The sequence below is a fragment of the Anas platyrhynchos genome, chromosome 3 (assembly GCF_047663525.1).
Source record: "Anas platyrhynchos isolate ZD024472 breed Pekin duck chromosome 3, IASCAAS_PekinDuck_T2T, whole genome shotgun sequence".
Classification (NCBI taxonomy): domain Eukaryota; kingdom Metazoa; phylum Chordata; class Aves; order Anseriformes; family Anatidae; genus Anas; species Anas platyrhynchos.
The window spans coordinates 29,343,459-29,357,194 of NC_092589.1; the positions used below are offsets into that span (position 1 = coordinate 29,343,459).

At 36.6% G+C, this 13,736-nt stretch overlaps 1 protein-coding gene across 9 annotated transcripts in view; it reads right to left on the reverse strand.

Moving 5' to 3' along the window:
* Window positions 1-13,736, reverse strand: part of RGS7 (regulator of G protein signaling 7) — a 260,311-nt gene that overhangs the window by 61,630 nt on the left and 184,945 nt on the right. For all 9 annotated transcript variants that reach the window (XM_027453802.3, XM_027453801.3, XM_027453796.3 and 6 more), the window contains 3 exons: window positions 4,474-4,538; window positions 2,551-2,627; window positions 2,326-2,407 (listed from right to left, as the gene is read on the reverse strand). In XM_027453802.3, the coding sequence (XP_027309603.1) occupies window positions 2,326-2,407; window positions 2,551-2,627; window positions 4,474-4,538 (224 nt within the window). The remainder of the gene's footprint in view (window positions 1-2,325; window positions 2,408-2,550; window positions 2,628-4,473; window positions 4,539-13,736) is intronic.

Consider the following 13,736-nt stretch of genomic DNA (forward strand, 5'->3'; position numbering starts at 1 on the left):
TCCCCTCATCCAGATAATCGATAAGGATATTAAAGAGGACTGGCCCCAGTACCGAGCCCTGGGGAACACTACTAGTGATCGGCCTCCAACTGGATTTGACTCCATTCACCACAATTTTGACTTGGGACTTATGAAATATTTTATTATTATTTTTAATATTATTTAGGAAAATGCTGTTTACATATCAAAGTTCATCTCATTTTCATCATTTTAAGCTTATCAATCATGTCAGTGACACTTCTGATACTCAGATCATGCTCCTTTTGTGGTGTTATATTCACCTGTTTACACTGTCATGTAGCCATTCTTTTTCACGTCTCCCATTCCTTTAGTGCACTGCTGCACCGTCATTTGGAATGATGGATTACTTCCCCATTCTATCCCTTTCAACACTTTAAAGTATCTTTTTTTTCAGATTGCTCAAGGACTATGTTTTACATGTATAATTTCTGTATCAGCACAGTAGCCAGTTAGGTAAGAAATAAAGCAGCTAGGGACCAGAATACCCGTGAAAAATCCTGAAAAATGTTTATTTACATACCCAAATTAAAAAGCTAAGAATGAAATATGTGGTTCTCCAAATTCACTTTCAGTTTAAAAAAAAAAATATGTCCCAGACTCTACATTTTAATCAAAAGATGAAAAATTATAAATTAAGAATCTCTTGTCTGTTCCTCTTTTAATGTTTATTATTTTTAATTGAAGGTTCTGTGAGAATAAATTCATAACAACATTTTCAAAACTAGTTAGTCAGTAACTAGTGAGAGGTGTTGTTCAGCCAAAGTATCGGTGTTTCCCTCTCCATTCTCCGATTTACATTTTTCTAAGTCAGGAGCCTAGATTGCTGACGATAATCTAATCTTTTGTCTCTGATATTTCCTAGGTATATCTACAACCAAGTTAAAAAAATCAGCTGGACTAGACAAAGCTCAGTCAAAGCTCTTAATCAGATTAATTTTCCTCTTTTGTCTTGGTGCCTTTAATTCTCTACTTCTTATTCTCTACTGTATCTTAACTCAAAACTTCATCAATTCATCTTCTCTTCCAAACCTGTAAATAGCATTTCCTTCCCAAATTCAAAACCCTTAAATGCATTTCTGCGGCTAATATAAACACTGTTTGCCTTCAAACTTTACAGGTCTGTAGAAACATTCTGTGTCTATTCTATTGGCAGCTTCCATGAACATCACATGGCAGATTATTTTTCCTGTCTTCCTTCCTTGTTTTATGCCAGTGACTAGATAATAATGTTCCAGTTTTCTTGTATCTAATGTCTGTGGTTTGAATCTTTCACTTCAAATGATTTTCTCTACTTGATGTTCTTAAATCCTACCTAAAAATCCATTTCTTCTACCACTCTTCCAATTTCACAGTCTCAAGTGTAAGCTGACCCTGTCCAAGTTAATTTGAAACTTTCTAACTCTACCTACCTCTTCTACAGGTATCATCAATGCAACCTTACACCCTCAAAACAATTACTGGAAATAAATCAGAACTAGCTGTTGTAATAACTTCAGTCATCTAAGAACAAGGAATAAAAATGAGTAAGTTTTAGTTATGTACATGTATCTATTCAAATGTCAGTGGAAGACATAGTCCATATTCAGTTTCATTGGTAATGATATAAAACTGCATACGGAAATTGAAAGCTTAATGCTACATAAGAGAAACTGCAAAGTTCTGTAGTAAAACAAACTGATGTGAATATTCACCTCTCAAAGGTTTATTGGAATTGTTGTGACATTTGGCATTCTCTCTCAAAGTTTTAGCTCTCAAAGGTAGTTGATTTTGTAAGGACTTATTTTTTTTTAATTTCAGATGGACTGTGGCAAGGAGCTCTGACAAATCTTGTTAAGTCAGTGTACGACTTTCACAGCTCAAAGCCAACAATATCTAACCTTTATGTACATTAAAAATAGCTTGAAAATATGACTACAGTGAAGTTGGAAGGCTTAGCAATAAATAAATAAATAAATAAATAAATAAATAAAAGAATATATTCAGATTTATTTAGAAGTATTTTTAGTTATGTTGATAATTTTGGTAGTGTGACTCATACCTTGCAAAACTGTTGAGACTGTAAAAGTCAAAGAAAGGTATCTTTTGATTCAAGAAATCAGACACAACAAATCTATTCACTGAAAACCCCAAACTGAGGGTAAACATGTATGCAGTCTTCAGTAGTACAATGATATAAATTACAGATCCTCTGCAACCCATGACCTACAGCCCTTTTAATTATTCCCAGACTTCCCCAACACTCCACAGAGGATAACATTAATCAGCTGTCCCACTCATAGGCAGAGTAGCCCCACCAGCACTCACCACCGGCCGGTGCACGTCCCAGAATGCTCGCTCCTGGCTGTCAAGAATCTTCCTCTCTATTTTGTCTCTCTTCTTGTCTACTCTGTCAATGTTATAGGATATTTAAAAGAAACAGTGTTAATGACAGCAATTTGAAACGTAAGAGGTGTCCAATCACTTTTTCATCCCTTTCTCCCTTCAAAAAACATGCACAAACCCCAAGTCCTCCTCTTCAAAGGAACTTACTTTGCTTGTGCTTCAGCTTGCATAAAAATAAACTCCCACTTTCGAGCAAATGCTCGCTGTAGCCTGGCCAAACTCTCCTGTAAATACATCACAGTTTTATTAGGTTAGGTTGTTACCTTTCCATCCTCCACTGCTCTCTCTAATCCCCCACCCCACCCTCCAAAAAAGGTGTAATATAAGCCATATTATGTGTACCAATGTAAATGTACCTTACTTGTCATATAAAATGTTTGCTTGACACCAACCAGGACGGAATACTACATCTATCTTCTTTTGGATGTCCTGCTATTTTAGCTTTGAAAATCTGATAAAGTTGGATACAACCCCCTAGCAGAACATGGGATTTCTGAAGCATTTTTATGTACTGGGTTTTGGCTGGGTAATTCTGTAATAATACAAAACCACATTCTTATTTTAGAAGTAATTAATTGTGAAAGGTAACAACAGTACTTTCCATATTGGATGATCCCCATGACAACTTTCATCAGTTGTTTATACAAATGGCTTATGTTAGCAACATATAAATTTAATTAAAATATAATAATGAAAAACTATGGATATTATGGTAATATAGGAATCGTCCAAGTTATTCACAGCTATCCCCACTTTAAAATAAATGCAGACTATAGTTATTCACTACTACACAGGAAATATATATATGCTATATCCTACTATTAATAACAGTAAGAATATTTGCAAAACCTTATCAAAAATCTTTCTTCTAGAACAGCTTTATGGTCTGCAATGGAGTTTTTCTAAGTTCTTTCCAGATTAAAAGGCAGCAATATACAGTATGATAACACACAGTAGGTTGAGGCTCTTAACTTCATCCCTAAAGACCTCAGTTACCTCTGTACACTGCTTTTACTGAGATTACATGAAGAACTGGCTGTAAACTTCCTAAAAAATGTGTTGTTTTAACTGTATTTCTATGTATTGCAGAGGTATCTCTATGAAATACTTACTGAAAATAAAGATTGCAGAGAGGAGAGAGGAACTTTCTACAGATCTTGTCAATACCATTAAAGGTTCTCACGGATAGTATACTGGAGGTGAATTTTCTAAGGCATGTAAGTATAACATTATGCATACCCCACAGTGCAGTACACTGAAAAGCAAGTTTGTGCCAGAAGAAGCAATAAAGTGTGTCAGCATGATTCTGTGGCTGGAGTATTTGGCATGTTGAGAGGTCTGGCTGACTATCCTGCTATCATGTCATAGTAACACAGCTGGACAGCTTTCAGTGCAGAGCCAGGACTGTGCATGAATTTTCTGTTGATGTTTTCATGAAAAATTCAGGAACGTGAGGGTGGGGAGGAGGGGAAGGGCAGACAGTGATGGAATTCAGGACATCTCCTTGGTGAGTGCCATCCTCATCACCTAATCAAAATCACTCCTTCTCCTGCTCTTCCTGGCCCCAATTATCTTGCTTTCTTGCCTGGGGCAGAGGATGACTTTCAAAGAGTGGAAAGAGCCTCTGCTCTGACTGTCTTTGCCTCTAGTCTAACTGATGGGACCAAGACTCAAGTGCCAGCATCACCTTTAAGAATGAGGTTTATATTTCCACAGCTACTAAATGATTTTGAACACATTGCTAGAAATCGTTCATTCAAACCCTTACATGGTGTAGAGTACGTTTGCTTTCAAACACTTGAAGTGTATGTGGGATTTGCGAGCAGTTGTTTCTGATCCTGGCATGATGATCTGAGCAGAGTAAAATTAGAGATGGACCAAAATCTCAACTCTTGCCTAGCCAGCCTTCTCTACTGTCTCTCAAATAGAATTTCTGACTTCTGAGCAATATCAGACCCACATGCTGGCAAAAGCTGGATAACTACAGACTGCCTGTAGTTCTTATGCTTAACATTATTTTACATGCTAATTAGGCCCAGCAAAGAAATTTACTTTTCCCCAGGTACTTACAGCTTCATAGTCTGCTAGCTCTAGCCTTGCTTTGTTTTGCATTGTCCGCTTGCAGAGATAAACCGCTGAAACAGAATAAAGTGGTACAGAATTTGCTACTATCTCACAAATGTAGGAGAAGAGAGATCTAGAGGCTTCATCTATATTTGGCTGCTATCTTTTATTTTGATTTCTCCCTCTATTCTAAAAAGCTTTAAATACAGGATCAATGCTACAAGTACTGTAACTGAAATGATGGGTCAGATACAGAGATTCATTAAAAAATTATAAAATCTGCTTTATGCAACAGACAGCATATACAAAATGCATGAGATACTTGCATAGCCAGGGAACTAACATGTTAAAGAGAAAATGGCAAAAACATTTTAAAATGGTGTGTGTTGCTTATAAAATATAAGAGTTTTATTATCATATATGCCAATATATATACACATACATACATATATTCTATAGGAGCCAAACGGGTTTTTAAGAATGTATATACAGGATTTTATTTTTTTTTATATATTTTATACTTAGAAATCCCTAAATTTCAGTCTGAAAAACTGTTAATTAAAGATTAGTTCCTAAGAAGATTTAAGTCTCATACAGTATGGTCTGCTATAAGTAATATTTAAAATAGAAAATAATGAGACCAAAATAAAATAAAATAAAATAAAATAAAAAGTAGTACCTTGTATTAGATACAAAGAGAAATATTTTATTTATTTAAAATCCAAAATCCTTCAGCAGATCTATTCTGCCTCCACCTCATCCTGACTGAACAGAACTGTAACTAATAAAATGGAACTAAATACTGAAAGGATACAGGGATGAAAATAAAAGTTAAGGCTACACATACAGAACGTTGTTTTGCATTAGATTAAAAGCTTGATCCTGAAGTCTTTATTCTTTATACATGTATTCTTCATATTCTTTAATGAAGCACATTTCCAACAGATTCTTCACATTAACTCCAGATATTGCACAATTTCTTCCAACTGTAAGATGAGCAGGGAAGCACAATTCCTTCTGCTAAGGTCTGGGAGCAGTGTTTACCTGTATCACTACTTGAGAGCACCTTCTCATGTGTGAGGTGGAGGAATCTTTTGATCAGTGTAGGTAAGAATACTGTAATTTATCTCTAGTCTCTATGATCAGCAAATCAAGCTGATATTTACTGTTTCTGCCTAGGAATGGGCCATGCTTCTTTTCTCCCTACTGCCAACTGGTCCACTATGGAAACAAAGAGAAATAACTTCATATAGGAAAATAATTCTTGCAATTACTAGGAAGAAGGACTTGCTTATCTTGTATTGGGCTTTGCTTTTTAATGTAGTCAGACCAGTTATATTTTACACATAAGGATATATTTTTATGTCTAACGAATCACAGAATCACAGAATGGCTGAAGTTGAAAGAGACCTCCAGAGATCATCTAGTCCACCCCAAACTGCTGAAGCAGGGTCACCTAGAGCATGTTACACAGGATCGCATCCAGGCGGGTTTTGAATGTCTCCAAAGAAGGAGACTCCACAACCTCTCTGGGCAGCCTGTTCCGGTGCTCTATCACCTGAACCATAAAGTTCTTTCTCATATGGCGATGAAACCTCCTATGGTTCCATTACCCCTTGTCCTATCACTGGCCACCACTGAGAAAAGTTTGGCCCCACCCTCTTTACATTGTTCCCTCAGGTATTTATTTATACAGGTTGATAAGATCCCCTCTCAGTCTCCTCTTCTCTAGACTAAACAGGTCCAGCTCACTTAATCTTTCCTCATAGGACAGATGCTCCAATCCCTTAATCACCTTCTTGAAGTTCTTGATCCTCTCTAGAAGTTCTACATCTCTGTTGCACTGGGGAGCCCAGAACTGCACACAATATTATTCCAGATGTGGCCTCACCAGAACTGAGTAGAGGGGGAAGATCACCTCTCTCAACCTTCTGTCCACACTCCTCCTGATGCAGGCTAGGATCCCATTAGCCTTCTTGGCCACAAGGACACACTGCTGGCTCATGGTTAACTTGTTTGTCCACCACAACCCCCAGGTTCCTCTCTGCAGAGCTGCTCTCCAGCAAGTCAGCCCCCAACCTGTATGAGTGCCTGGGTTTGTTCCTCACCAGCTGCAGGACCCTGCACCTGCCCTTGCTAAACCTCATGAGGTTCCTCTCCACCCAACTCTAGCCCGTCCAGGTCCCTCTGAATAGCCGCACAGGCCCTTGGTGTGTCAGCCACTCTGCCAAGCTTTGTATCATTTGCAAACTTGCTGAGGGTAGAAACCCACACTGGTAGAGGTTATTTCAGTGGAACTGATGACAAGCACTTGTAACTCCAGCTGCAGTTACAAGTGTTACTTGATGCAAAATGTAGTTATAATTTGACACAGTTTTTGCCTATTTTTTCCTCATTTTGTACATGTTATCTATTTTCTTTCACTTTTTTTTTTTTTTTTTATTGCTTTCCATTCCCTTAAGAAGCCATGGCCACTTCCTCTGTTTGTTATACTCCCATATCCCCCCAGTGCAATCTCTGTGTCCACAAAATTTACAAATACAGAAACAAATCCACTAACCACACAACAAGTACATCAGTCAAAGAGTTTCTGTAGCCTCAGTTTCCATCCATTTTAATAATATGATACAGTTACACTAGTGCATTGGCATGCATGCTGGAATGCCACAAAAATACAAGGGGACAAATTCTTTTGTACTTAGGCTTCATCCACAATAAGTACAGTGGTAGGAAAATACTGAGGACAAAAATGCTATTCGTTATTTAGCTCCTCTGACAGTGAAGCATTTTCCTCTCTTTTCCTTCTAAATCAGTTATTTACTGAACATGAAAAACATTCATAAATTCCTTGAAAATATTAGCAATAAAACGTATATTTAATAGAAATGTGTAGACAGTTCTAATAATTCTAAGTGTTAAAATTTGTCTATTTCAAGCAACCTAATTTCATCTCAACAGAAACAAATATGAATATCCAGATGCCCTCCCTTTCAGGAATCTAAGGGTTATAATACCAGTGGCCTAGATTCTTTAAGTCAAAAATATTTCTAGGTGCCAGAATATGCCCAAGGAAGATTTCGTTATCTGGGAAATATGACATGTTTACTAGTAAAGAAGAAGAAAATTGTTCTGAAGAATGTTCTAACAATTACATCCTTATTATAAAAGTGCATGTTTGAGGATCTATATAAGAACTCCTATAGTCACATGAGAAGGTGGCAGTAGCTCAGGAATTTGAGTTCACTAGTTCACACTCTTGTTGGCATAAATCCTCAGCTTGTCCATTGCAAAATTCACTAACAAGCTGGAATGCAAGAAGAATGTGAAAATCTCTCATTTTCAGCCAGAACCTTTGAAGACACAGAAAAATATGCTTTTGTTCTTTCAGCTTTTAGAGCAATGAGATCTGAAATATGGATTCTGCTGCCTTTTGCTGGTACCATTCCTTTTCTGCACCGAAACATGTAACTTGACCTTGAGTGTCAGGGTGGGGGGAGTGATGTCAGTGAGTCTCATGTTCTTATCTCAAAGCAGAGTCATGATCCTCTGACATTTCAGAAAATGACAGTGTCTGCTTTTCTAATCTCATGGTTTGTATGAGTTTTCAGTGTTTTTACAGCTTGATATGGAACTAAAATCTGCTGGAAGGTTCTGATATTAAAAGCTTATCACTTCTCTATCTTCACATATGCTTTTCTAGCACAAAAACATGATGCAGAATGACATCACACCCAGTGTTGTGTTTCCCCTTTTTTTCCCCAAAATCATGAACATCTGCATTTGTAGAATGGAAATTACAATAACGGAGAAGACATTTTCAGCTCATCAGTGTTCATTTATGATCTGTTAATGAGAGATGTTTGGAACTGCATATTCCATCAAATTATCAGACTCCATCATTATCGGATGGTCTTTGGTAATTGTAGTGTATTGGCAGTTTGACAGAATCTGTAAAATTCTGCAGTTTGCTCTTGTGCCTGAAGGAAGTAAGTTGTCAAAATATTCTATTTTTGTTCTTACATATCTTCTTGTGGTCATACTGCTCCACATTAGAACACAAGGCATTTCCAAGCCAGAAATGTTTATGTTTTAAAGCAAGGATGCTGAAAGAACAAAGAAAGTTTGAAAGCCTTCAAAGAAAGGGAAAAGGATCTAAATTTAGTCAACAATCACCATTTTATGAAGGAGAGTACTATTAATTGTCTATGTTAGGAACAAGAAGACCAGGCTGCAGCTATTCTTTGGGTCAGTCCTGAAGCAGGTACTAGTTTTGAGCCTACACTTCTCTAAAGCAGCACAGGTCGAGGCCCATTCATCTGCAGTACATGCAACAAATAAAAGGGCCACCTTTACTGAAAGTGACCCCTTAGGATCCTGCTCAGGACCCTCAGTGCTCCAAGGAACTATAAGTGCCCCAGGCAGCCCATCCAGAGCTACTGTGGCACCCACTGGCCCAGGAGCTGAATTTAAGCACAGATACTTCCCACGGCCCCTGCCTGAGCTACACTAGGTATGCCTGTAACCAGCCCTGAACCTTACCAGTGCTGCTCTGACTTCCTGGTTGAAGCCAGGACTTTCCTGTTCACTTCCAACCCTGATGGTGAGGACTTTGCCCCTGCTTGCATTGTTGACACCCACAGATCTTGCTTACCTTCTGTTGCAGAGCTGCATGCCTTTGCTATTCTCTGACAAGGGTGCTGAAAAATGCTTAACATATGGATGAATGATAAGCAGGGAACAGGGTCTGATTAATAACCTCAATTTACTATATATGGACAGCCACATACCATCTTATTTTTAGTGCCAGTGTATTCTGATGGATTTTGCAATCAACATAATTGCCTCCACTAAAGTGAACTGTGTATTAGATGCTATATGCTTTACAAGTTACTGATTAGCATGAGAAAATTTTCCAGCCGTTTTAAGCACAGTATTAATATGCAACAATTCATAATGAAAGATGGCCAGTGACGTATATAAATGGGCATCTGAACAACAAAACAGTACTAAAACGCTTTGGAAAACTCTGCTCAGGTATTCACAAAACCTGGAAAATTTCAGAGTTTAAAATGAGAATCAGAAGTGTTCTACAAATAGCTGCATGAAGAGGGTGTCTGGGCTTTCTCTCTTGCATGTTTTTAAACTGATATATCCAAAATAATCCATTGTCATGGTTAACTACATTTGTTTCTTGCTCTTGACTGCTCAATTGTACTTGAAAGCTCACTGAAAACTTTTTTTCTTTTTTATTTCTTTCTGATAATTACAGGTTTTATTCTAGAATCAAGGAACTGGACTGATAATGCACTGTGTTACATACACTTACTGAAAGGAGAAAAAAAAAAAAAAAAAAAAAAAAAGAAGCTTCCAACCAATAGTTAAAGTTGGGAATTTAAACTTGTTTCTAAAAGGGGCCTAAATCTCTGCTCCACAGAGCAGAGAAAAAGCCTCAGCTAAATTCAATGGAAATACAACTGGGCCTCTGAAGACCACAGATAATGCCACCTACACATCCACCACCATATACACAAACTTAAACTCCTTATATAACTGTCCTAGTGCCAATAGTGTTACAGCTTGATTCAGCCCCAGATGGTGGGTGTAACTCTCAGCAAACACTCATGTTCTTCACTTAGGCCAGATAAAATTTATAGTTTCTTTGAGTCAAAATTCTGGTTTCAGAGACTGTGTGTACCTGTCTAGTCAGCATGTAAAGAGCAAGGAAAAAGGAAATACTGTAAGCTCCAAGGGTTTCAAAGTGCCCTGTGGGCTGACAGAAGTTCTCCATATATGAGCATCTGTGTCAGATGGAGAATTACAGGACAATCAGCACAGAGCACGACTACAGAATAGAAACAATAAAACAACTATCTTATTTAAGCATCAGGATTTCCAGGACTATTTATGCCATCTTTAGGTCAGCTCTAAAAAAGTATGTATATATTTTTTTCTTTTCGACAGTGTGACAGCTAGTGAGTTTCACCTAGTCTTAAAAAAAAAAAAAAAAAAAAAAAAAAGAGGATAACTTTCTTTTAGGTGTTCAAATGTGTCAGCCTCATGTATTAAGAACTACACTTCAGTAAACACTAAGAACATTAAATACAAGTAAGACTGTGATAGTTTATGTGCACTAAACTGCCAAATGGTCAAAAACATAATTTCTGGAATAGTCCCACCATTTCATACCAATAATATCTACCAATAGTCCTACCTTTTAATCTGTGATCACAATAGTTCTGTATCATTTAAGGAATGTGATTTGATTATAAATTTAGAAGAGTAGATCCAAATTAATTACAATTTTGTATATTAACAAAGGGCAAGAAAGAAAACCAATTCCAAATTAACAGAGAGCTCAAGACCTAGAAAAGGCAAATCCATCTTTTACACAGAAAATTCCTCAGATTATGTTGCCTGATAAAATTCTGCAGGTTGACAAAAAAAAAAAAAAAAAAAAAAGGGTTCAGAATAAAGAACACCCAACCCACCTAAATTACGGGATCAGTTAAGGAATATCCTGCTGTCAAATCTAATTTAAAATTGTATCCATCGAATTATTTCATGCTTCCTTATATTATCATAATTCTTTCAATTTGCAAATTTGCATTCAAGAATTTAATCAACTGCACTGGCACAATAAATAAATAAATAATCTATCTCCTCACAGGTTCTCATTTAATAGGGGCTCATATGAATTTGATATAAAACTTCTAACAAATCCAAATACATTGACTTTGCATAGAAACCACTTAGGGCATGTGCAATCCAAGACAAGGCAGAGAAAACAAAAGATGGAGAGAGTTCTCTTCCAAACTGCAAAAGCCAGCTACAGGGACAGCATCAGAAGATGGTTATTACTTGACAAAGGTGTCAGCTACTCAGTGCCCACCCAGCAAAGTGCTGGCAGTAGCAAGGCTACAGAAAAATACATGTTTTGTCATGGCCTGAAAGCTCTAATTTTCATATTAATAATGAAACAGAAAAACATATACAAACAAAAACCACAAACGGTGATTTGAAAGTAATTCTGAACGTTATGAGTTATGTTTATAAATCTCAGAACTTATTGTGACAGATTATATCTCTATTTATATGGGGCCTACATGCAGATTATCAATGTTTTTAAATAAAGCTATTAAATAATATTGTGCATACTTTCATGCGCATACAAACGTCTTGGCCAAACACATTTTACATGTTACACATACGGAAATTTACACATACACGGAAAGAAAAATTAAGGTAAGTAAAAAATTCATAAATTGTGATCTGGTTGGAGAGCATTTTCAGGAAATGCCTCCTGCTTACAGAGCCCTCTGTGTGGTAGTTTGTCAATGTCAGAATTAGCAAGGTTCAGAAAAAAATTCAGGACATGTTTGTTGAAGTGAGACTTTCTTTTCATCATTTATATGACAGAGATAGCTCCTGAAGAGTAAATGATATAGCCCCACAGAGTAATATAATGGAATAAATCCAGAGTGGAAAAACAAAACAAAACAAAACAAAACAAAAAAACCTTGTAGATCACCCAGTACATCTTTCTGTTAACACAGGTCTCTTTCCCAAAGTACTTTTCATTGTGTTCTGCGCAGATTAAATTTTGTGCATAGCAAGCACTGGACCCAGCCACATTTCTTGAGGGACAATTCTGTTTGACAGACTGTAGCCCTCACTTAGTCCTGTCACCAAGAGCTTAGCCAACACATTTTGTATATGTAGTTTCTCAAAGAAAATCCACTCACTTAAAGAGCCACAAGCCAGTCTTATAAAAAAAATAATAAATTAGTTGAGTCTGGTGGAAAGTGTCTGTTTCTTACTACAACTGGAAATAGAGTAAATTTTGAGATTCTTTGAGGTGGGTCGTTAAAAGAGGGATCTATTTAGAACCTAAGAGAATTGCTTGTGTGAGTCATTGCTGACATACTCGTGCTGACACTAACTGTTGAAAAAATAAATATTTGGCATCGAGAATCAAGATTATAGAATTACAGAGCTATCCACAAACTATTTACACCATATTGGTAAATTTCTCGTCATTCTCAAGGCATACATTTTAATAAATACATTTTTATTCATATCTGACAATTTATATAGAACAAAATGCTACTTTGCTACCAGTTTTGCCCCAAGCTACTGACTCATATTTATGGATTAATATCCAGAGATGCTGAGCACATGCAGTTTTCCAGCAGAGCTCAGGCAAGCAATGGGGCTTAATATTTCTCAAATCCAGACTGCTTACTGCTAAGCTGTTGCCAAGGGAGTCCTGCCTGAGCATTTGGGGAAAGAAAGGATATAATGACTCCTCTGTATCCTCCTCTATATAGAAGTCCTCCTTCTTGCCAGTTATTCCAAGCAAAAGAGTGCAGAAAATTGTGCAAGAAAGAAATTTCTTAACATAACCAATATTTCAGAGAGGAATTTGAAAGTAGATATGTAAAAGAAGTAGGCAACAAACACTAGAGAGAAAATTATGCAAAAAAAATCAATATATGAAAAAAAAATATGGAAGATTTCAATTACTTTACAGGCACTATGTACTATGTACTTTTTAGTATGACTGCAAGCTTTGCAGAGAAGAAGTAAATGTGCCAGGTGCTATGGCTCATGTTCAGAGGGGAGCAACAGAGGCTGAACATAGAGAGGCCTGTGTCAGTTTAATTTATATAATAAGAAAGTATCTCTAAGAAGCAACCTATGTATGGACTTAATTGTTAGTTGAATTAATAAGGAAAAACAGATGGACTTTTGCTTTCACAAAAAGGCTGGAGAACAATTGCATTGAGACAACAACTTTCATATACCAAAGGTAGATGATTTCTATATTTTACTGTAAATCAGACTGGATAGGAATGTTTATAGAACTGCCATAGAAGTTTAGAGGCAACGCTTGTTCTTATCCAGAAAAGAAGCATATACTCAAAGGGAGTAATTAATAAAGGCATTATCTCTTGCAAGTGTTCTAACTTCCTAGAACAATACATTCACAGCATGTCTTTAACTAGAGGGCTACTAAACATAAATTTATCAAAAAAAAAAAAAAATACTAATTTACTAAACATCATTTAAAATTTGTCATTCTTCAGAACAGCAGAATTTAAGAATTTACTTTGTATATATAGAAAAATACATTACTTATTGTCGTTTATTGAACACAAAGAGATGCTTTTAAACTCACATTGCAGTATCAGTTATTTACTGTGTTCTCCATAACCTACTGAAATTCTGCAAAACTCACCCATTTCTAACTTCTCTGGGAGAACGGCACA